The sequence below is a fragment of the Cetorhinus maximus genome, chromosome 11 (genome assembly GCF_964194155.1).
Source record: "Cetorhinus maximus chromosome 11, sCetMax3.hap1.1, whole genome shotgun sequence".
In the NCBI taxonomy this organism is placed as follows: domain Eukaryota; kingdom Metazoa; phylum Chordata; class Chondrichthyes; order Lamniformes; family Cetorhinidae; genus Cetorhinus; species Cetorhinus maximus.
In genome coordinates, this window is record NC_135889.1 from 45,466,788 (window position 1) to 45,489,743 (window position 22,956).

Genomic DNA, 22,956 nt, shown 5'->3' on the forward strand with positions numbered 1-22,956 from the left:
TAACAAGGAATTAAACACATACTCATGTCTACAAATTGCTACCATAATAACTTTTAAACAAATCCCCAAATTCATCACTCCCAGGTAAATTTTCACCAAGGCAACAATAACCCATAGACTTAAACAGGCACCAGGCAAAGAACATTTTATCTTACAAATTCAAAATGAGGTTCCTTTCAATACAGTTGAAGGCTTACAGGCAGCATGTCTCTGACTTACACACACAAAACTCTTTTCTGTATATACCTAGCCTTCCCTTTGAATGCTAATTCTCATTGTATCACCAGACCCTTTGAACTCCATCTCTTCTAACAATAAAGCCCCTTTCACAGTACCCAATTTTATTAATAATCTATGAGTAATATAAAATATTGCTTGGTGTCTCCTAGCTAGGTACAAGATTTCACCCCCAGTCTTTGAACGGTTTATTCAACAAAATGTAAATGTAGCCTCTACCTTACTGTTTAACATCTTAAGCTATACATCAAAGCACCCAGACTAGTTGGCTTTAATCCAATTAAGACACACACACTCACACCCACAGACACAGACCCTATTACAAGTCCAATTTAAAATAATTTCCAATAACATTATATACATTAATATCTTCATGACAGTTCCCCTCAATACCACACTCCAGACTGACTTTGAACTATAATCACTGTTCCTTCACTGTCTCTGGGTCAAAATCCTGGAAATCCCTTCCTAACAGCACTGTGGATGTACTTACATCACATGGACTGCAGCAGTTCAAGAAGGTGGCTCACCACCACCTTCTCAAGGGCAATTATGAATGGGCAATAAAAATGCTAGCCTAGCCAGTGAAGTCCACGTCCCCTGAAGAATAAAAAAAAGGGCAGGTCTTTCAGCTCATCTTAGTTCATTCAATAAGTTATATTCTAATGTGACCCCGTTGCAACATCTAGTTGTTTCTTAAATGGTTCCAGGATCTTTGCCTCCACTGCTTTATAAGAAATTTCATCCCATATATTGATCACTCTGTGTGAAAAATTTATTGTGATCCATTCCAAAAGTATCCTTTTCTAATTTAACCTGCATCCTTTGCTATACTTCCCAGAGTTTAACCTAAAGTAATATTTTGGATTAACATTTTTCTATGACCTTAGCAATATTATATACCTCTATAAGATCATAAGCTCTTTCATTTGAGATTATTTAATTTGCTCATGTGGAAACAGGCCTATATTGCATGTTTGTAAAAATTCCTATGGTTCATTTGTATCTTAAACATTGGGTTCCTGCCCATCACTGCCCCAGAACTTTATAGTGCTTTAGTCGGATGGTACCTTTTTTATTAATTTGTTCTTTGGATGTGAGCATCACTGGTAAGGTCAGCTTTTATTGTCCATCCCTAATAAGTCTTGAGAAGGCGGTGATGAGCTGCCTTCTTGAATCACTGCAGTCCATGTAGTGTAACTATACCGACATTGCAGTTAAAGAGAGTGTTTCAGGATTTTAACTCAGCGACAAAGAAGGAATGGCAATATAGTTCCAAGTCAGGATGGTGTGTGATTTGGAGAGGAATTTGCAAGTGGTGGGGTTCCAACGCATCAGCTGCCCTTGTTCTTCTAAGTTGTAGAGGTTGCTGATTTCAAAGTTGCTGTCAAAGGAACATTTGTGAGTTGTTGCAGTGCATTTCATAGATGGTATGCACTGCTGCCATTGTGCTACCGTGAGCTGGTCAACATTTATCTCTCAATTAATATCACAAAAGAACAAATGATCTGGCCATTATTGTTATGATCCCAGCTGCTGTTACTACCGGACCAGTTAGATGCCTGAGTGGAACCTGGCTTGATAGGTCCTAACTTTTATTTTTGTTTAGAAACATAGAGGGCGGCTACTGAACAGAGTCTAATGATGTACTTTTACAAAAAAAAAACATTTATTAAATAAGAAAAAGATCAACTATATTATACTACTCCTTCACCCACAACCGTACTTTTACAGATATATACAGATTCATAAGAATAACACAAGTTACAAAACACCTACCTCATACTCTAATGTTCACAGTAAGTATACAGTCCATGTAAACCAATAGGTCAGACACACCACACTCCAAGATTAAATGACAGATGCCACCTCAAACAGATGTTCATCAACTATACCCGCAGACGCTTGTCACACTGTGAGCCAACCGGTCCAACGGTACTGCGTCTTTCTCCCGAGGGTTTCCAACCTCAACGCTCGAAGACCTCGCTTTGAAATCTTTTCCCAAACAACGCTTTCACTTGGTCATTTTCCACGAGTATCTACCTCCAAGGTTTGAAATTCTCCTTCTGATCTTCCTTTCCCCTGGATTGCCATGTGCATTCAAGCTTCACCTTCCACGCACTTTCTCTCAGATACTCAGCCGTGTTAACAGAACACCACTGCTTCAAAGGCCTGTAGTAAAGAGTCAATAACCTTTGGCTGTCTCCTCAGATCTTCTGGCTTCTCTCAACCCCACTCTACCTTGATTCTGCTCCTCGCAGCTTTCTCTCTTTAATTCGGAGCCTTTTCCTCCGCTCCTTCCTTTAATTTTACTGAACCAGTCTTGTTCCAGATTCCTGTCCTTGTCCTTTGATTTAACTTAAAGGTCTTCTTGGGACCTTTCTCCTTTTTCTTTAGGACCTGCTCCCTTCTCACAGCAGATTGCTGACAACTTGGAATCTCCCTTGTGATCAAGAACTCATTCGACATTCACTGTTACTTTAACTTTAGAGCAACTTATCTAAGGTTCTTAGACTTATTTTCCTCAGCAATTTGCTAGTATGTCCAGCTAGAGAGAGACTTAAACTGCTCCCTTCACCTTAGAGCATAATCACCAACTGAACTCAAACTGCTCTCTGTCTCTGTGGGCCCCCTGTTGTCAGGCAACAGCATAGTAATCTCTACTTGTTTTAACTTCCCTAAACCAATTCAAGGATTGTCTCATTAAAATGCAGGTATACAAACAAACCCGTAGACTTGCTGACTCTACGATAAAATGAAACCAAAAATCCAGGCTTCACCTCTCAAATAAAAATATAAACTAAAATTAAACTTAAAGCTAAAGCTTCAACTTAAAGCTAAAACTTAAACTTAAAGCTATGACTTATTCCTAACACCCACCAATACAAATATAATTTACTTAAAACTAACTCTAGTTCCTAACATAATCACATTGCTGCTTTTGGGTGCTTGCTCTGCACAATTGGCTGCCACATTTCTCACATCACAACAGTGACTACGCTTCAAAAAAAAAGTACTTCATTGTCTGTAAAGTGCATTGAAATGTCTGATGGTTATGTACAATTCTTTCTTCCTTATTATGGGTCTTGTCTCCATTTTCTTTGCTTAAAAATCTGGAAACAGGTGTTATGGGGAATAGAAAAAAGAAAATCAACTCTCTGCAAGCATATTTTCATAAGTTTGAGATTTAGGGGTGAAATTGGTGTACACCTGCAGCACAAATCACACTCATATGAAAAAATGGTTGCCAATTTGTTATGAACTCATTTCATGCTATTGGCAATTTCACCCAAGGCTTTTAAAATTATAGTGGGTACATTTACAACATAAAAATTTGAAGTTTCGTAGACCAAATAATATTTTGGTAACCTAGGGCTTGTATATCTTGACCCCTGTTTTAATCTTACTTATCCAACATAATAGGTGGAACTTAATGCCACCCACCCCCCCCAACCCCGCCACCCCCTTGGAGGCAGTTGGGGGTGTATAAGGGAGTGGGAGGCTCGGGGTGAAAAACCCTTTGCTTTTACAACTTCCCCAAATTAAGTCTACAGCATCAAGTGTCATATCTTAATATTATTCCAATATGATTTAGGAATTCTATATTCATGTGTACTGTGAAGATGAATGTTATCTTTTTAAATATTTTTGAGAATATGGTAGTATTCTGTAAAGAAGGCTGTGGATAGTGTGTGTCTATAATTATTTAAACTGGGAGAAGGTTAGTAAGGACAGCTTGTCTGTGGGAATTGAGAAATGAAAGGTAAAGGAGCTAGATGCATGCATTTGTAATGAGAGGCTCTGATGAAGTGGCTTTACAAGTAAATAAGTTGGGTTTTTAAATTTGCATTAGGTGATAGGTAGGGACTTGACTATTCAGCTGTTAAATTTCAAAGGAGAGTTTAGAAGTAACAAGGAGCTTTTACAACTTACAAAAGTTTCATAAGTAAACAAGAGACAGTTATTAAATTTTATTTGATTCAAAAGTGGAGGCAATAGGAAAACCTGAAAGATTTTTATATTTTGGAAAAGTTGAGTTCAAAGAGGTGCTTAGGACGATGGAACCTAAAATGAAAGGGGAAAAAAAGATATGAAGATATACAAGGAAAGATGTTTAGTTGACTTGTGTTGGTTTTGCGGGAGAGATGTTCTGAGACCAGATCTGTGTGGGCAGAAGGTGTGAAAGTTGTGAATTTGAAGCAGCCATCGAGTTTTCAAGCTAGAAAAGTCTGTGTGTCAGAAAGGAGTTTGTTTTCTGAACTTTCTTGGATTTCCACAGCAGAGTAAAGAAAGTGAGAAGTCGTGTGTTATACCTTTACTAAACCAACAGCAGTTTTTGCCTTGGGTAATATTATTGGATTTTTTTGGTTAAAAATCTATAAGGGAGCTGTTGCCAAGTAGTTTACTTGTGTGTTCTGAGGAAGTGGGTTTTTTGGGGCTGTTTGGGCATTTGGCTTTATATTCATCACTGTTCCATCATCATTCCACCCTGCTTCTTCTCCACCCCTCAACACAAGCACTGTATACAAAAATCCTCCATATCTCCATTTACCTTTTCAATAACCAGCTACTAAGTCTCACCCTTTGCTGCTAGACAAGACAGTGCATAATGCCAGAGGGCCAAGACCAGGAGAAGAATACCCAATATTATAACCCTCATACAAGTGGAGAAAAAAGCCTGGAGATATATGTAGACCAGGCAGAACTATGAGCATTATGGAAGGTGAGACAAGTGGCTTACCTGAGCAGGGTGCCTGTATATTATTTGTAACCCTTTATTGATCTCAGCCAATATTCAGCAGGCTTCATAACTTCAAACTGTATTCTCAAACCTGTCATATGTTAATGCCCAGCTTCTCAGTGCCATATTAATGCTTGTCACTTATGTTTTCCTCTACGTTCTTCTCATGAGTAAGAGCCTCATGAAGAAGACACTTTGAAGGAGCAATGCACTGCAGAATGCAGCATCATGCGTTCCATTCCTCCAAGCCATTATTCTGGCCAGGAGCCTATTTGTGAGGTTCATTTTCATTCTTTAGGAATACATGAGCCTAATCTGGCTCCTTCGAAGCAAGAAACCATGTTTGGGGCTGATGAAGGGTTTCTTTGCAGACAAGGCTCCCACAAAACTATAAGCAAAGGCCAAGACCTGCCATACTTAGGCCAAGGTCTATTTTCCAGACCTTACGCTGAACTGCCTTTGGAATTTAAGCAGGTTATATAGGACTTGTCCATTTTTGGGACTCACAATTTTGATGTGTCCCAATAGCTCACTCAACCACTGACACTCCCTTATCTTAAAAACTATTTGAAAATAAAATGATAGCAAAGATCTCTATTTTGGTTCAAAATGTTAGTGATGAAATGTTAAAGATGCAGTCACAACAGGAATGCCTCATTTAAAAAATAGACACAAAGACTTTTGATTAAATTTGAAAACTATTTTTTCTTTGATTTTTCAAAGATATATTTATTTAGATTAAGCACTAAAGACTTGGGGGAATTACCAATGCCTGTCAAGAGGAAGGATTCATTAATATAGAGTTAACATTTCAGATTGATGACTCTTAGTCAGATGTTCTGAAGAAGGATCATTGACCGGAAATGTTAACTCTGTTTCTATTGAATCATAGAATGGCTACAGTACAGAAGGAGGCCGTTTGACACATCTTGTTTATGCTGGCTCTCTGCTGAAGCAACTCAGCTAGTCCCACTCTTTTGCCATAGCCCTGCAATGTTTCCAGGGAGCATTATTGTTAGTATCAATCAGCTCAATGAGCCAATCAAACATCACAATTGCTCTATCTTTTATTTAGATAGAACATCATCTTTCTGTGATGACCTCATACAATTACCTGGTATGGGCAACACTCTCTAAATAAGGTTGTTGATTTAAGTTAATCCACTCTACTTAATATCTAAACCAATATATTTAAAATCCCCATAAGGCCAACTCCCAATTTTAAATGCTACTCTACTTTTATTAATAAAATTTCTCAAATTCTGCTGCACCACCCCATAAGGGTTCATCAACATGCAACATGAAGATGCCTAAAAGTTTTCCTCTCTCCACACATCTTTGTTGATTTGGCTGTAAGCTCCCTCTATGATTTTCTAACAGCAAGAAGTACACAACATAGAAGGGACTCTGGGACAAATAAGAGGTTAAAATAGCCTCTAAATGAATACTGCTGTCAGTAATCTGGAATGCTTTGGCATTTCACTCTTTCCCTTTATTCTAGTCCTCCAATGATTAGAAATAAAAACATGAAAATGTACATTAAAAAAGACCCACACTGGTTTTAATTTTCTACTTCTTAAAAGTGGCATGATAGTTATATGCTCACTTTCACCACTGATGTTAGTTATTAGTTTGCAGAAGTTATCAAACAATGTGTTTATTAATTATAATTACTAATTATAATCTTTACCAGAAATTGGAGGTAGGAGCCTGCTCAGACCTGGAACTTTCTTCTTCCCCTTCAGTGCAATAAGAAAAGGTACGAGAAAGGCAATTAGCTTGAGGTAGGTAACGTTTCTGTGGATCTCTGCTTTCCTCTCCAGATATTTCTCAACAAGTTTCTGCTGGAGAATCAGCCTCTGCTGTAGTCTCTGGTAGGTCACTAAATCAATTTCTTCTTCTGTAAGTCTTATTGCATTACTAATGGTGTAAGCTGCATCATACATGAACAAATTTTGATGCTGCTTAACACAGGTGATGTGAGGATTGATTTGCAGTAAAAAGTCATTCACATATTGCATAAATAACTGCATCTCCGAACAACTGTTGGGATCATATGATGGATCAAAGTATACATCAGCACTATAGATTTCTTCGAAGTCAGGATCAGTTGAGATATCTATTAAGCCTACATAAGGAATAAATTCTTTATTAGAAATACTATTTTGTGTTATTTATTTGGAACATAGAGCTCATGGAAATTACAGTACAGAAAGGTAATTCAGTCCATTGTGCAGAAATAAGTGTCCCAGGCCTGGTGTTTGGTTGCAAAAAGCAGGCCAATTCCCTGGCACCATCCCACTCACTGCCCATTTTCTCAGAGGTGGGCTGGAGGGGGGAAGGATACCTGCCCAACTCATTAAAGGCTTATTGAGACCTGTTGACAGAGGTGGACTGGGATTTTCCAGTCAGCCTCCAGGTCCCCAAAGGCGGAGGAAACTTGTGCAGCTGCCTGGAGGTGGACTTCCGGTGGCAGACCTCAGGAGGTCCATCTGAGATCAGCAATAGCCACAGGATGCTCTGTGGAGTGGTTCCAACCTTCCATCTGCACCCTCCCAACCCAACCATCACAGTGGATGCCCTGCTGCAAAGGGCTTACTTTATTCCAAATTTGAAAAAGTTGGGGTGCTCTCCCTCCTACTTACCTGCTATGGCATATTGCTGCTGCTATGAAGCTGGAGGGTCTCCTATTGGCTCTCCAACTTTGAATGCCCACCCACCATCCTTATTGGACAGCAAGCCTGTCCTCTGGCCACCAATTGACCAATTTGGGGAAAATCACAGATGAGTGATTGTTTTCCAGAGTGCAGGCTTCTGATCCCCATTTGAGCCGAACAGCAGGGTCCTGAAACCCACAGGAAAATCATACCATTTGTGATGTTTTTGTGGGTACTCTGGGCTGACACCCCTAAATTCATTTCATATAGCACCCATGCAGCTAGCAGACAAGTGGAAACTATCAGTCAAGGCTGAATCTGAGCTTGTGTCCAACTATGCTACGAAGTACCTCAACAGCCAGAATTTTATGGACCCTTTGGAGACCTGCTTGGAGGTGGGAAGGATGAAGTGTAAAATCAGGACAGAAGACGTCAGACTGGAAATTCAACGTCTTCATGTTGGTTCCACTTTTTTTCCGTTGGCAGCTGGGAAGGTGGTTAAGGCAATTAATCGGCCAATTGAGTGTAATTTTATAGGGGTTTTTGAACTTTACTAATGGTACATGTGAAACAGTGCTTCGGAGGTGTCAGCTGTGGCTCAGTTCATAGCACCCTCGCCTTTGAATCAGAGGGTTGTGGGTTCATGTCCCACTCCCGGAAACCAAGAACTGTGATTGTACTCGAAAGAGTTGCAATCTGTGACTGTTGATAACTCGAAAGAGTTGAAACAGTGCTTCAGAGTCCTGCCCAGTAAAAGGAGGCAGCAAGCAAGCAGGAGCTCCTTGCTGGTTCTCTCCAGCAGCCATCAAGAGAGCTACAGTGTTCCATGCCAGTGAGGGTGGAGCAGCATGGAAGCAGCAAACAAAACTAGGAAAGGAGGGATAAGTTGCCAGCACTGCGGGGGTGTGATGTCATTCATCCAGGCTTCGGGGCCCCCATTGAGGAGGAGCAATACTAGAAAGGAAGGGGGGACCAGGCTCTGGCAGAAACACATTGGCAACCTCAAGACCAAGAGGGCCATCCTCAGGATGGGGACGCAGGAGAAGAGCACAAAAGGGCACGTAACAACCCTCTTGTGTACAGATGCTACCCTCCAGAAGAGGACATACCATTGGAGGTGCAACTACCTGTGAATGTCTAAACGGCAGTGTTCCCAAAGACTGAGCCTCTCCAGAGAGGTGTCTCTGATCTGTGTGCTATTTTGGAGGATGAGTGGAGCCCCATGGGAGATGGTAGCCACCCAATGTCAGCGGTGCTGAAAGTCACCGTGGCATTGAACTTCAACGCCTCCAGCTCTTTCCAGGGTCCACTGGGGATATGGGTCAAAGCTCGTGATCTGCGGCGCATCAATGTCTCAAAATAATGACCGATGCCTTTTTCAAGAGGGGCAGCAAGTATGTGTACTACTGCACCAATTCAGACAGTTAAGCTGAGATAGCCATTGGGTTCAGGGCCATTACTGGATTCTCCTTGGTGCAGGGTGTGATCCCCTGTAAGTATGTGACCATCAAGGCTCCCATTGACCAACCAGTGGCCTTCATCAACAGGAAGGGTATCCACTCACTCAATGTGCAGCTGATCTATGACCACTGCAGAAGGATCCTTCATTTGTGTGTATGGTTCCTATCATGTTCCTGCAGACCCAAATGGCACAGCTTTTCCAACCACCCTGTGCCTTCAAGGGTGGATACTAGAAGACAAGGGCTACCCACTGAGGGCATGGCTACTTAGGCCTGTGAAAAATCCTTGAACGGATGCGAGTAGAGGTACAACACCTGCCATTGGACAGAACAAGCAACCATCAATCAGGTCTTTAGCATCTTGAAGGTTAAATTCAATGGCCTTGATTGATCCAGTGGAACCCTGCAACATGCCTCAACGAGGATTTTCTGTATGGCTGTGCACTGTACAACCTGGTGCTGCAGAGCAGGGAGGGGGTTGAACGAGGATCTCATAGATTGCAATGCCTCCAATGATGAGAAGGTGGAGGAGGCTGCTGACCAGGTGATGCAAGATGAAGGACACCAGGGACCACAGGCAAGGAGCAATGAGATAAGCACAAAGGAAGCTAGGGATGCGATTATACATAGACGTTTCATATAACTCTTACTTACCTGTTGGATCCATATCAATAAAGTCTTAACTGTCTGCAGCCCTACTGCTGTTTCATTCATTTTCCACTCTATCTCCCAGCGCCTAGGGACATCTCACATGGTTGCAAGGTTGAAGCGCTGACCACGCGTGGCATGGACCCTTGATGGAGCCAGGGCTCAACTGAAGTCTCAAAGTGTAGTAAGGCTCGGAAGGAGATGTAGCACCAATACATTAATTTTTTATTAAGTGGCACAACAAACACAAGGCTTACCATTTAGATACTCTATTTACCCTTGAGTCCCACGTGCAGCCATGTGCTTATGGCTGTTCCTACATGGTGCTCCCCCTGCATTTGCAGCTGAGGTGGAGGCAGGCTGCTTAACTTGCTTCCCCGTGACCTGGGAAGATCTTGTTGGCTGTTCTCTGGCTGCCTGAAGCCTGGAGAACCTCAGAATGGTGAGGGGCTCCTGCACAGGTGAAGGACCTTCCTCTGTTACTCAACGTGCTTGCATCACTCAGAGGGGCTGAGGAGCTGCTGTCCACAACAAGATTGCTCTGAGAGAAACCTCAGATTCAGAAAGCACCTAAGTCTTCTCCCATGCAAGGCATACTTTTGTACGTCACTCCTGGTCTGAGAAGTGAGAGGATCTGTCAGAGACTCCAGGTGCCTCAGCCCCCTCTCGCTTCACCTCTGTTGCATAGAGCTTGCATATAGGTCCACGCACATCTCTGGGATCCACTGACTGGTCTACTGGAGCTGGCTCTCCATGGAAGTAGTCGATCTCTCTATGCAGGGAGCCAAGCATACCTGTCAGACATGGAAGCACTCAAGGCCTGGATGGGCTCCTCCATTGTCCCTGTTTGGGTCTATATAGCCTCTAGAAGCTCAGCCAGATGTTCCCTTACTTCACCCTGCATCTGCAGCATTTGCCATATTGCCAATGACTCCAGAGGTACATCATCAGCCTGGAGCTCAGCACTGGTCTGCCACCCACAGACCTCTGACTGCCAGTGGCCTTGGTTGTCACAGACTCTTGTCAGCTGCTGAGGAACGTCTGTTATGTGCTCACCAGGTTTTGTCCCTGAATATAAGTCTGAATGAATACCCACCAAGGTGAGAGTATCTGTGCTGGTGGAGGGTGTGGGGAATGATGTGATGGTGCATCCTCTGAGGCTTCCACCTCCTCCTCAGAGGTCACTGACTGTCCTCAGATCTCCCGAGCTACCTGCTCTTTGGCCTGATTCTGACCTATATGAGAGGACAGATAGATTGAAGAGTTAGAGCCATAGAAACATAGAAAAGTTATGACACAGAAAGAGAACATTCAGCCCATTATGTCGGCGCCAGCTGAAAAAAGACTAGCTGCCCATTCTAATCCCATTTTCCGGAACCATGTCCGTAACCTTGCAGGTTACAGCGCTGCAGGTGCAGATCCAGGTACCTTTTCAATGAGTTGAGGGTTTCTGCCTCAACCACCAATCCAGGCAGCGAATTCCAACCCCTGCCACTCTCTGGGTGAAAAAGCGTTTCCTAATATCCCTACTAATTCTTCTACCAATCGCCTTAAATCTGTGCCCTCAGTAATAGACCTCTTTGCTAGGGGAAACAAGTATTCCCTGTCTATCTAGGCCCCTCATAATTTTGTATACCTCAGTAAACTCACCCCTCAGCCTTCTCTGTTCTAAAGAAAACAATCCTAGCCAACCTAATCTTTCCTCATAGCTGCAATTTTCCAGCCCTGGCCACATCTTTATAAATCTCTTCTGTACTCTCTCCAAAGCAATTATGTCCTTCCTGTAATGCGGTGACCAGAACTGTAGGCAAAACTCCAGCTGTGGCCTAATGAGTGTTTTATACAGCTCCAGCATTACATTCTTGCTTTTGTATTCTGTACCTCATGCAATAAAGGAAAACAGTCCATATACCTTCGTTACCACCTTATCTACCTCTCTTGCCATGTTCAGGGACACGTGGAAATGCACTCCAAGGTCTCTCATTTCCTCTACCCTTCTCAATATCCTCCTGCTTATTGAGGAATTCCTTTGCTTTGTCTGCCTTCCCAAAATGCATAACCTCACATTTTTCTGGATTGAATTCCATTTGCCACTTTTCTGCCCACTCTGCCAAACCATTGATATAATTCTGGAGTCCACAGCTATCCTCTTCACTATCAACTACATGGCTGATTTTTGTGTCATCTGCAAATTTCCCAATCATGCCTCCCACATTTAAGTCCAAATCATTAATTATTACCCATTAATTATTATAAGACCCAACAATGAGCCCTGTGGAATGTCACTGGAAACTGCTTTCCACTCACTAAAACATCCGTCGATCATTACCTTTTGTTTCCTGTCACTGAGCCAATTTTGGATCCAACCTGCCACATTCCTCTGTATCCCATGGGTTTTGACTTTTCTGACCAGTCTGCCATGTGGGACCTTGTCAAATGCCTTACTAAAATCCATGAAGACAACATCCACTGCACCACCCTCATCAATCCTCCTTATTACTTACTCAAAAAATGCAATTAAGTTAGTAAGACATGACTTTCCCTGAACTAACCATTCTGACTATCCCTGATTAATCTGTGTCTTTCTAATTGGCAGTTTATTATGGCTCTCAGAATTGATTCTAACACATTTTCCACCACCAAAGTCAGATTGACTAGCCTATAATTATTTGACCTATCCCTCGCACCCTTTTTAAACAATGGTACAACATTCGCAGATCCCCAACTCTCTGGTACCTTGCTGGCGTCAAGTGAAGCTTGAAAAATGATCCTCACTGCATGCGCTATTTCCTCCCTGACTTCCTTGAACAGCCTGGGATACAATCCATCCGCCCCTGGTGATTTATCCACCTTCAAAGATGTCATTCCCTCCAGTACTTCCTCTCTCGTTATGCTTATTGTATCTAATATTTTGCATTCCTCCTCATTAGCTAGAATGTCTGCGTCATCCCTCTCCTTTGTGAAGACAGCGACAAAGTACTCATTAAGAACCTTGACCACATCTTCTGCATCAATGCATAAGTTACCTTGTACATCCTGATAGGCCTTAACCTTTCCTTAGTTATCCTCTTGCTCTTAACGTACTGATAAAACACCTTTTGTTTTTCTTTGATTTTACCTACCAATATTCTTTCATATCCTCTTTGTTTCCTTGATTTCATTTTTTACTTCACCCCTGTATTTTCTATACTCCTGTAGGCTTTCTAACGCATTTATTTTTTTGTGACTGTCGTAAGCTTTCTTTTTCTGCTTTATCTTATCCTGTATGCTTCTAGGTAACCAAGGGGCTCTATATTTGGCAGTACCATCCATTTTTTTTTTTATGGGGATATGTCTACAATGTGTCCAGAAATAGAATCTTGCTTTTGAAGACCTCCCACTGGTCTGCCACTGATTTCCCTTCAAGTAGTTGTAACCAGTCCACATTCGCCAGATCACCTTTCAGCTTCGGAAAATTTGTCCTTCCCCAATTCAGAACTTTAACTCCTGTTCTATCTTTATAATTTTCCATAATTAAGCTAAATCTAACTGTATTATGGACACTATCTCCAAAATGGTTACCCACTGCTACTTCATCCACTTGCCCAGCTTCATTTCCTAAGACTAAATCTAGAATTGCGCTCCCTCTCATTGGGCCTGTTTTGTGCTGGCTAAAAATGTTCTCTTGAATGCAGTTTAAGAATTTTGTGCCCTCTGTGCCCTTCACATTGTTCATATTCCAGTTGATATTAGGGTAGTTGGAGTCCCCAACTATTAATGCCCTATTGTTTTTGCACTCAGGAATTTGCCTACATATTTGCTCTACTATCTCCCTCTCACTATTTGTAGTACACTCCTAATATTGTCACTGCCCCTTTCTTATTTCTGAGCTCAATCCATATGGTCTTATTTGGTCTCTCATCCCTCTTCACAGCTTTAATTGATTCTTCAACCAATAATGCTAAACCAATAACCCCCACCTTTTTAGTCTCTGTTCTAGCCTGTCTGAACACCCTATATCCAAGGATGTTGAGCTGCCATTTTGCCCCTCTTTAAGCCAAGTTTCCGTTATAACAATGATATCTTGCTGCTATGTGTCTATCTGTGCCCTCAGCTCATTGGCATTGTTTGCTATATTCCTTGCATTTAAATATATACCTTAAAACACTGCCAAATTCCTGTGCTGTATACTTTTTAACCTTTGCTTCTTCTGTCTCGTGTGGTCACTCACTAATTTTCTGTCTCCCGCTCCCTGCTCTGAATTTGTGCTATCTGAATCTGCTCTCAGGTTCCCATCCCCCTGCTAATCTAGTTTAAACCTTTCCCAACAACACTAGTAAAGCTCCCTGCAAGGACATTTGTCCTGGTCCTGTTCCGGTGTAGACCTTTCGGCTTGTACAGATCCCACGTTCCTCAGACTCAGTCCGAAAGCTTCAGAAATCTAAAGCCCTCCCTCCTGCACCATCTCTTCAGCCACGCATTCATCTGGTGTATTGTCCTAATTCAATACTCACTAGCACGTGGCCTTGGGAGTAATCTGGAGATTGTTACCTTTGAGGTCCTGCTCGCTAATCTCTTTCCTAACTCTCTAAACTCAGCCTGGTGGATTTCATCCATTTTTCTACCTATATCATTGGTACCAATGTGGACCACGACCTCTGGCTGTGCACCCTCACCCTTCAGAATGCTCTGCAGCTGCTCGGTAATATCCATGACCCTGGCATCAGGGAGGCAACATACCATCCTGGAATCATGTCTGTGACCACAGAGGCGTGTGTCTGTACCTCCAACTAATAAATCCCCATTACTATTCCTCTTCTCTTTTTCCTCCCCTCCTGTACCGCTGAGCTGCCCATGGTGCAATGAACTTACGGTTTTCCAGTGATGTTACTGTTTGACTTTTATCAAGCTCAGCCAGCTGCCGAGTAGACGTGCTCTCATGCAGGTCCAGCTTCTCCCAGCTCCCTGGAGTCAGTGAAGGCCCCTAGCCTTGACCTCCATTTATCCGCTGCCAAGTGGAGGTCCTCTCACGCAGGTCTGGCTTTTCCCAGCTCCCTGAAGGCTGGCTATGGTTATTTATTCCCATGCATCATTCCGCCTATCTCTATTATGGAGCTTCAAGTGCCCTGTGGAGGACACATGAGCACAATACCTCGTGTCAGCCAGTCTCCCTTGTGCTACTGCACTCGTCCAGCCACCCTCTTGCTTGGCACTCCTGCCTCACCATCAACCACCATACGACACTGCAAGTTCTAAGATATCCTCCTCCACGAGGCTCAGGATGGATAGAAATTACACCTGTCCACCTGCCTTGGTCCATTCCTTTATGTTATGGGCTGTCTTCTTCTGCAAGTACACAGGTGAACACTTATAGTTTCCCCACGGAGACTAGCACAACACCAGTGCTGCTAGCAGCCCAGCGGTCCATGATAGGGGCACAAGAATGCCTTCTGCATAAGGCTACTCTTGATGAACCTTGTGGGGGATCAGCAATTACAGACAGGTGCGTCTCACCAAGATGCAGCCATGTCTCTGGCAGCATTGCCTATTAACTAACCTCTTTGACACAGAATTGGTGGTCACTCACTCTCCACCAAATGCACTCCCACACATCGCGACATGCAAGCCCAAAGGGCAAAAAAGTATGGAATACTTGGAGCAGAGTTTGGCAGGATGAGGTCATTGATGTGCTTGTGTCACTGTATCCAAGTTCTGGTTGTGACCCTATAGCTGTTGGCCTCCTCTGTGATCTCTGTCCAGGCTTGCTTATTCAGGCAGACCAGTCTCCTCCTACTGGCGCTGGGGAAGAGGACCTTCAGCCTTGCCCTTGCAGTCTGGAGGAGAGCCTGAGAGCAGGCATTGCTAAAACATCGGGCCATCCGCACCATCCTTCCGCCATTGTGGCTGCAGTTTCTCTTTAAATTTTTAGTTTTTCGGCCAGGCAGGCAGTCATTTTTAAATGCAATGCGGTAACCCTTTAAATATGGTGCCAGCACTTGCCATGGTATCACCTGACACCATCTCCGCACTTTCACTGCTCAGGCCCCATGCCTCCTCACTCTAAATTGGCTGGCAGCTGGAAGCTCACATATGGCCGGTCGTTCCACACCTGAAAAGTCCTGACATCAGGTCCTGTGTCTCAGCCACTAAATTTAGCCCTTTTTCTTAATTTCAATATTGCACAACTATTACCTACTTTTCAGGGATATCAAAAGCACTCAATATTTCCATATTTACCTGCTACACATAATTTAGTATTGTCTGACAAAAATCAATTTGTTTAGCAAGTATAATGTTTCATAGAACTTTACCTGCTTTAAGAAATTCAGAATGTATATCTTCCTTTGTATTGGAAGTTCCACTGACATGAACATCCAGGTTGGATTGCCATACTTCTGAAAATCGCTTTCTTTTTTCGGTTGGCATGTAAGCCCCATGCCAAAGTGCTTTCATAGTGTAGTCCACATTTATCAAAATCTGGCCAATTAGAGTATCATGATAAGCTGGTGACAGGAGACATGTGGTACTACAGTCATAGTTGCCATCTAAATAAATAGTTGGAACTTGGTTGAGAATATAAATACCCAGCACCAATTCCCTCAAAATTTGGTGGACATGTTTATAATTCAAAGGAGCATCTGGTACCACTGGAGCTAAAATTACAGCATTGGAATAGCTGAAGTCTTTCATTTGGCTTGAGAGTCCATTGGGATATTCAACTGGAAAACGAAACTTGTCATTGGATTGCAGCCAACTGCAGGAGGCTATGGTGAGCAATTCTTGTAGATCAATCAGGTTGTATTTGCCAAGGACTGCACTGGCACTCATTTTCCCTGCCATAGTAGCCGAATAGACCTTCTTACTCTTCTGATTGTCCTGTTTTAGCTTTCGAGAGGAATCCAGATTGGAATGTCTTCATTTCCTACCAGCTTCCTCCTACAAAGTATCAGTCCAGTTTTAGTGCATTGGTAGTAAAACATTTTATTTTCTTATAATTAATCTATTCCCTGTCTATAATGATGTCCGCACATTCGTTAATTATTGTAAATTATAGTAGGCATTTGATTGATTTGAAAAAAAAATAAAGAATTTAAAAGGTTTATTTAGTGTCAAATAAGAAGAGTTTAGTTTTATTTGTATTTGCTCCCATTCGTTTTCCCTGGTACAACCACCATGCTTGATCTATTCAGTCCAAGTGCTGTAGACTTGAATTTTATAGTGCACAACTGGTTTAGCCATTCACTGACATATCTGGCTGGACTATATTAAGCACTATCAGGCCCCATTCTCCTTTGCCAAACTGCTCACTACTCCATGATCATCCTTGAGTGCAAAGATAACCCCTAGATTATTTTGTCCATTACCAACTGTCTTCTTACACCACTCCATGCCTTACACCCTCACCTACAATTGTGAGAAGCTCATATGGGCCTCTTTGTCATTAATACTAACACCATCCATTCAGCTGCTACTGCCATATCCCTCTCTTCTTTTTTCCCTCTAAGCTAAGCAAGGTTCTCCTGCCCGAGACCTGAATTCACATCATTCTCCAGATTCTCTCTTATCTACCCTCATGTCCTTTCTGAGGTCATCCTATCCATTAGATCAACTTCCTATTCTCTTAATTTTATTTCCAATAAATTGGTAACCACCCAACTACCCTTCCTGGCCCCCCATGTTGACTGATAATCATAAATGGTTTCTTTTCCCCAGATACTGTCCTCTTTCCTTTCAATTCTGCCATCCTCAAACTCACCTAAAAAAACCCTCTGATGCCTCTATTCTTGCAAACAACTTCCCCATTACAAATGTCCCTTTCCTCTTCAAAGTCCTTGAATGTTTTTTGTTACAACACCATGGAGATCTATAAACCAAAATAACTGAATCTACCGAATGACCCCCAAAAGAGAAAATTACTGGACAAGTTTTCACTTATTGTAACTTTTACTTTAACATGAATCAGAATCAACGTAAATTACACAACAAATTAATAGGCAAATCACGGTTGGTATGAACTATATATTACACATGGAATAGCAAATACAACAAAGCATATCTCATGGAGTTAATAGGAAGGCCATTCCACCTGTATGGTCCCAGTTTCAGCTGCACAGTTCTTCCACGCTGAATTCCAGTCCTTTTCCTTCAAGGAATTAGCCAACTCTCCATAGGCAGCAGCTTTCACGTAAACAGGGTTCCACCCATGCATCTTCCCTACACTTCTTTCCAGAACCTTCTCAACTCTCAGCTCCCATTGGTTGTGGTAACATGGATATATTAGTTCTAGTATGGCCAATTCTGTGCATTCAATCACAGATGTGAAATACTCAGTGGCAGCAGTCCTAATGGTGATTTCTGACTGCTCAGAATCCAGCTAACTCAGCATGTTGATTGCCTCTACAAAGCTCTGCTAACCATAATTCAAGTCCCGCTTGCTCATCACCCAGTGCTCACTTATCTATTTAGCCTTCCAGTTTACTAATTTTAATTTTAAATATCTCATCCTTGTGTTCAAATCCCTCCCTGGACTTGAAACTCCCTATCTCTGTAACCTTGCCATCCATACAATTCTCCAAAAATTATTCATTCCTCCAACTCTGGTCTCTTGTGCAACCCCCTATACCCTAGCATTGGTGGCTGCAGCTTCAACCATCTAGGCCATAAAGAATTCCCTCCTGAAATCTACCTGTCACTCCTCCTCTTTTTCCTCCTTTAAGATCCTCCTTGAAACTTACCTCTCTGCCCACATTTTCAGTCATCTGTCCTAGTATCTCCTTCACTGGCTTGGTGTCTAATTACATCCCTCTCAACGTTTTCCTACGCCAAACATACTATATAAATGCAATTTGTTGCTGTTCTAGAGAGAATTACATGCAAAAGTGTCTGCCAGGATACCTTTAGGCAGAACTGACAGAAATAAAACAGAGGGCAAGGAAAGGAAACCATCAGGCGCTATTAACAAACAGATATAGATACGTCTTTAATCTGTGTTAAATCAGATAACATTTCCTTAATCTTCAACATAATATGAAAATTTGTGTTAAAAGTATGTTCTATTACTTATAGTAACTTAATTGTTAAAAGATTCAGAGAAGGCCAGCAGTTTAACACTTGGAGAGACGCTGAAGACTTCAAACCTCAAAGGTTATAAGTGTTATGAACCCTGTGGTGACCAATAACTTTTAAGATTTCACCTTTTATGGTGTTTATTGTAACAAATGACTAAAAACATTAATAACTAAATGCTATCTTTGTAGGCAACCTTTACTTTAAACCTATACTTTAAGGGAATACTTCCCTTCTTATTCGTGGCCCCACCACAAAAAAAGAATACTTTACATTTATACTTTATACTGTCCTTTATGTGGACATTCAATTTTTCCAGAATCAATCCAAAGTGAGTCTTAGTTCCCAAGGGTTTATTCCATTCTTTTCTTAGCCTGGTAACTAGCAATCTTAGAACTATCTTTCACAGTGACATTTTCTTTTCCCGAGAATCTCCCTCTAGCCCAAGCTAGGCAGCTCTTCCAGCCTCATTTTAACTCCCCACGAATTTGTTTTTTTCAGTTCGAGTGTCATCTTCCACTTGCATTCCTGCATGGTGAACCATAGAAACTTTTTTGGCCTCTAGCTGCTCCCTCTCTTCCGGATCCAGGCAGGCTCAAAACACTGTTTATGATATTCAGTGATATTTGAGGAAAGTCTGTAACCTGATCTTTACAATTGCTTCCTCTGCATCCGACCCCATGGCAAAGTGAATCACATGGGTTTTGTATCTAGGTAGAAATACCAATGAGCCATCCTTGAAAGCCCAACTCTCTTTCATCTTGGAGCTAAATGGACAGTGTAAAGCACAATTGTTTACAACCTGACATTCTCAACACTTTTTTGGGACTTAAGAATCTCAGTCTCCACTCTTAAAACACAGGCTGCTGCCATTGTCTCCAAGCGTAAATACCTTGCATATTTTACCCAGTAAAACAATCTATACCTTCCTTTAATTTCTAACAATCAAACCACCCGATTACCATCAGGCAGACTTCAGAACAGGTCACATGATCCAATTCATTTTAACCTAAATTTAAAAATACTGTTCCTAAACATAACAATCTTATAAACCTCATAATTGTAACATAGGTTTGAGCTGCAGAGCTATTTGTTACTTAGTGTATATTGCTTCAAAGAGGTGCATTTTCTCCCCAGGCTTTCAGTTGGGATTTCAGACATAGCATCCTGCAATTAGTAAGTTAAGAACACCCAGCAAGAAGTGGATGTCAATTTAAGGAATCTGACTTAGGCAAACACATCTCAAAAATAAATTAAATAAAATATAAGTTAGTACCTAGTGTGTTGTGATGAATACATTGGAGCCCCAGCATGTGTATCAGCTGCAATCTGTATATTGAAAATTGTACCTCCAATATGAAGGGCTGCAATTTTCTATTCTTGAGGTAATGAACATTGGTCCCTTAAAGGGTGAGCCCTGGGTATTAATGAGAAGCAAGGAAATGGCAGAAATTTTTAACAAGTATTTTGTATCTGTCTTCACTGTAGAAAACACAAAAAATCCCAAGAATACTTAAACATGAAGAGGTAAAAGGGAAGGAGGAACTTAAAACAATCACAATTACTAGGAAAATGGTACTAAGAAAACTAGAATTAAATTTAGGATTAAAGGCTGACAAGTCCCCTGGACATGATGGCTTTCATCATAGAGTCTTAAAAGAAGTGGCTGCAGAGATGGTGAATGCATTGGTTATGATCTTCCAAAATTCCCTAGATTTTAGAAGGGTCCCAATGGATTAGAAAATTGTAAATGTGACAACTCTCTTCAAGAAAGGGGGGAGACAGAAAGCAGAAAACTATAGGCCAGTCAGCCTAACATTTATCTCATGTCTGGCATCATGTGTCAATGTGTTCTAAAAGTTACAAAGTGCACATCTGAAGGTAATGCAAACTGCAGTGAACCACAGTTCGATGCAGAGGCCTCCACTTTCAGCCACTTCTCCATGGTGCTTCCCTTGCCTCTGCTTGCAGCTGAGATGCACATGGCAGATGTCCTTGTCACGGAGGTGCCAGTGAGGGCACTCCAGAGGGTGCGGCACTGGTGTTAATCCAGGGGCAGCCTCCATCACTGGCCCCTGCTGTACAGGTGCTCCCTCAGTCAGAGGGGGTGAGGAGGTCAGTGATGATGATGGTGCCCCACGATGGGTGGCACTGATACTTCACACTCTGCTTCAGATCTTGAATGGCACTTTGGATGGCTGGAGGGGATCACCACTTGGAGTGTAACTGGCATCCACTCCAAACATCTTTGCACCATCAGCACCACTGACAAGTTAATGCCACAGAGTATAGCATGCACTCTGTGCGTATCAATATGCTGCTCCTGCGTTCAGTCAGAGGGTTCCTGCATATTGCTCTCCAAGAGGTTGGCCACACGCTCAGTGGAGGAGCTCATGCATTCAAAGCCCTAAACTATGATGGTGCACATGAACTGAGTGGAATGCCCCATTCTCAGCCTATGGTTGTACATTGCCTCAGGGAACTCCGACACATGGTTACACATATGTTGCTGCTGATCTAAGTAGAGCCTCCTTTCTCGTGACTCCCGAGGCCCTTCACCTGCACTTAGCAAAGCAAGGCTGTGTGTGTCCTCCATCTTCTGGAGGGGTTGTCCACAGCTGCTTCTTCCTCTCTTCACCCAGTGCCAACTTATCTAATCCTGTGCACGGACCCACTGATGTGAGTGTATTGCACTGGGGATGGTGCACTTTTAAGATGTGTCAATCCAGGCTTTGTTGCCTCGATTTCTCGCAGGTGTCCTGGTGCCTTTACAGGCCTCAGGTGTTCCCCCTTCACATCAGAACCTGTGGGAGATACAAGGGGAGATTATGAGAATTAGTCTTTGAAAGCAGAAGCTTCTTCAGTGCTGAGGTTGCCCTGAGTGAACTAGAACCCCTTCATCTACAGATTGCTGTATAATTTCATCCCCTTCACCAGAAATGCTCACCTCTCCTTCCCTGACTTGCTCCCGTGGAACCACCCTTGTGATTTTCATGGTTCCCTTCTCAACAGCAGTGATGATGTGCAGAAGGGCACACCTTCTATCAGAGTCCTCTCCGTGGCATTGAGAGTCCTTTTCTCCTGCAAGGACAAAACAGAGATAAGGCACTGTTGGCCTCTGTGACCAGTGCCAGCAGCCCATTGACAAAGGAAGCTGCAAGTATCAGTGCTGGCAGGTCCTCAATAATGCTTGAGCTCTCAGCTTGCTGAAGAGCCAGTAAGTACTCTGGGCACACATCTCTCCCCGTGCATGTTTACAATTCATAAATTACAAAAAAAGGATTGCACATATTCAATTATTTATTCTGCATTTAAAATAAGGGTAGGGAAAATGAACATGGTGCTCTGTTATTGTTACGACCATGTGAAGAGGGGTGAAATGATTCCCCTATTCTCCTACTTCAGGTTTGATCATAACAGGGTTTTTTGAGAATTCAGAGAGAATGCGCTTTGCCAATTCTGTAAGGGTCCCACTATTTACGCTTTTAGGTTGTAAAGAATTAGTCAAACAGGTTTTCTTAGGTTAAACAAAGAACACAATAAGTTTTCTGAAACTATTTCCTGAACTAAAAAGAACTAGGTTTATTTGCAATTACATTCATACGATACATGCATTTGTCTGGGCCCACACACCAGCACAGGTGACAGGATAGGCTTATATGAATTTTTATAGTTTATGAAAAATAAAATAGAGGAGTTAGCTGTTCCTTGGTTGGTCTCTATGTGGTGATCCCATGTTGCAGCTGTTTTGTTCAATTATCATCCTAGGTATAGTAATATGGAGCAGATTTCCACGTTTTATTCTCAAAATGTCTTTGTTTGCAATAGATTTCTCTTCTCAGGATGATTATTTTGCAAATCCAGGCACTGCTTTCAAGAGAGGCAGTGAGAACACAGCTTCAGACAGCATGTGTTCAGTACAGCATTGTCTTTTGTTCTCGCTGTCCTGCTTGGTAAAGAGTCCTTAAAAGTACTTTGCTGGCTGTATATTCCAGAGAAATTCTATTAGTTCATGTTTACTGTTGTTATTGCTTCAGAACCGGTAATTGCATTTTAATGTCTCATCTCAGAAACATTTGAAATGTCTCGGGGGGTGGGGGTGGGGGTAGGGGTGGAGGGTTGAGTGTCTGATTCCACTTGGTGGAATGTGAAACTGTGTGTATTGTAG

The 22,956-nt window shown here is 42.2% G+C and overlaps 1 protein-coding gene across 1 annotated transcript in view; it reads right to left on the reverse strand.

Moving 5' to 3' along the window:
* ankar (ankyrin and armadillo repeat containing) overlaps positions 1 to 16,562 on the reverse strand; it is a 295,797-nt gene extending 279,235 nt beyond the window's left edge. Inside the window, exons 1-2 of the mRNA XM_078551294.1 lie at positions 16,034 to 16,562; positions 6,669 to 7,106 (exon numbers count right to left, since the gene is read on the reverse strand). Coding sequence (XP_078407420.1) covers positions 6,669 to 7,106; positions 16,034 to 16,562 — 967 coding nt within the window. The remainder of the gene's footprint in view (positions 1 to 6,668; positions 7,107 to 16,033) is intronic.
* Positions 16,563 to 22,956: the final 6,394 nt, after the last annotated feature.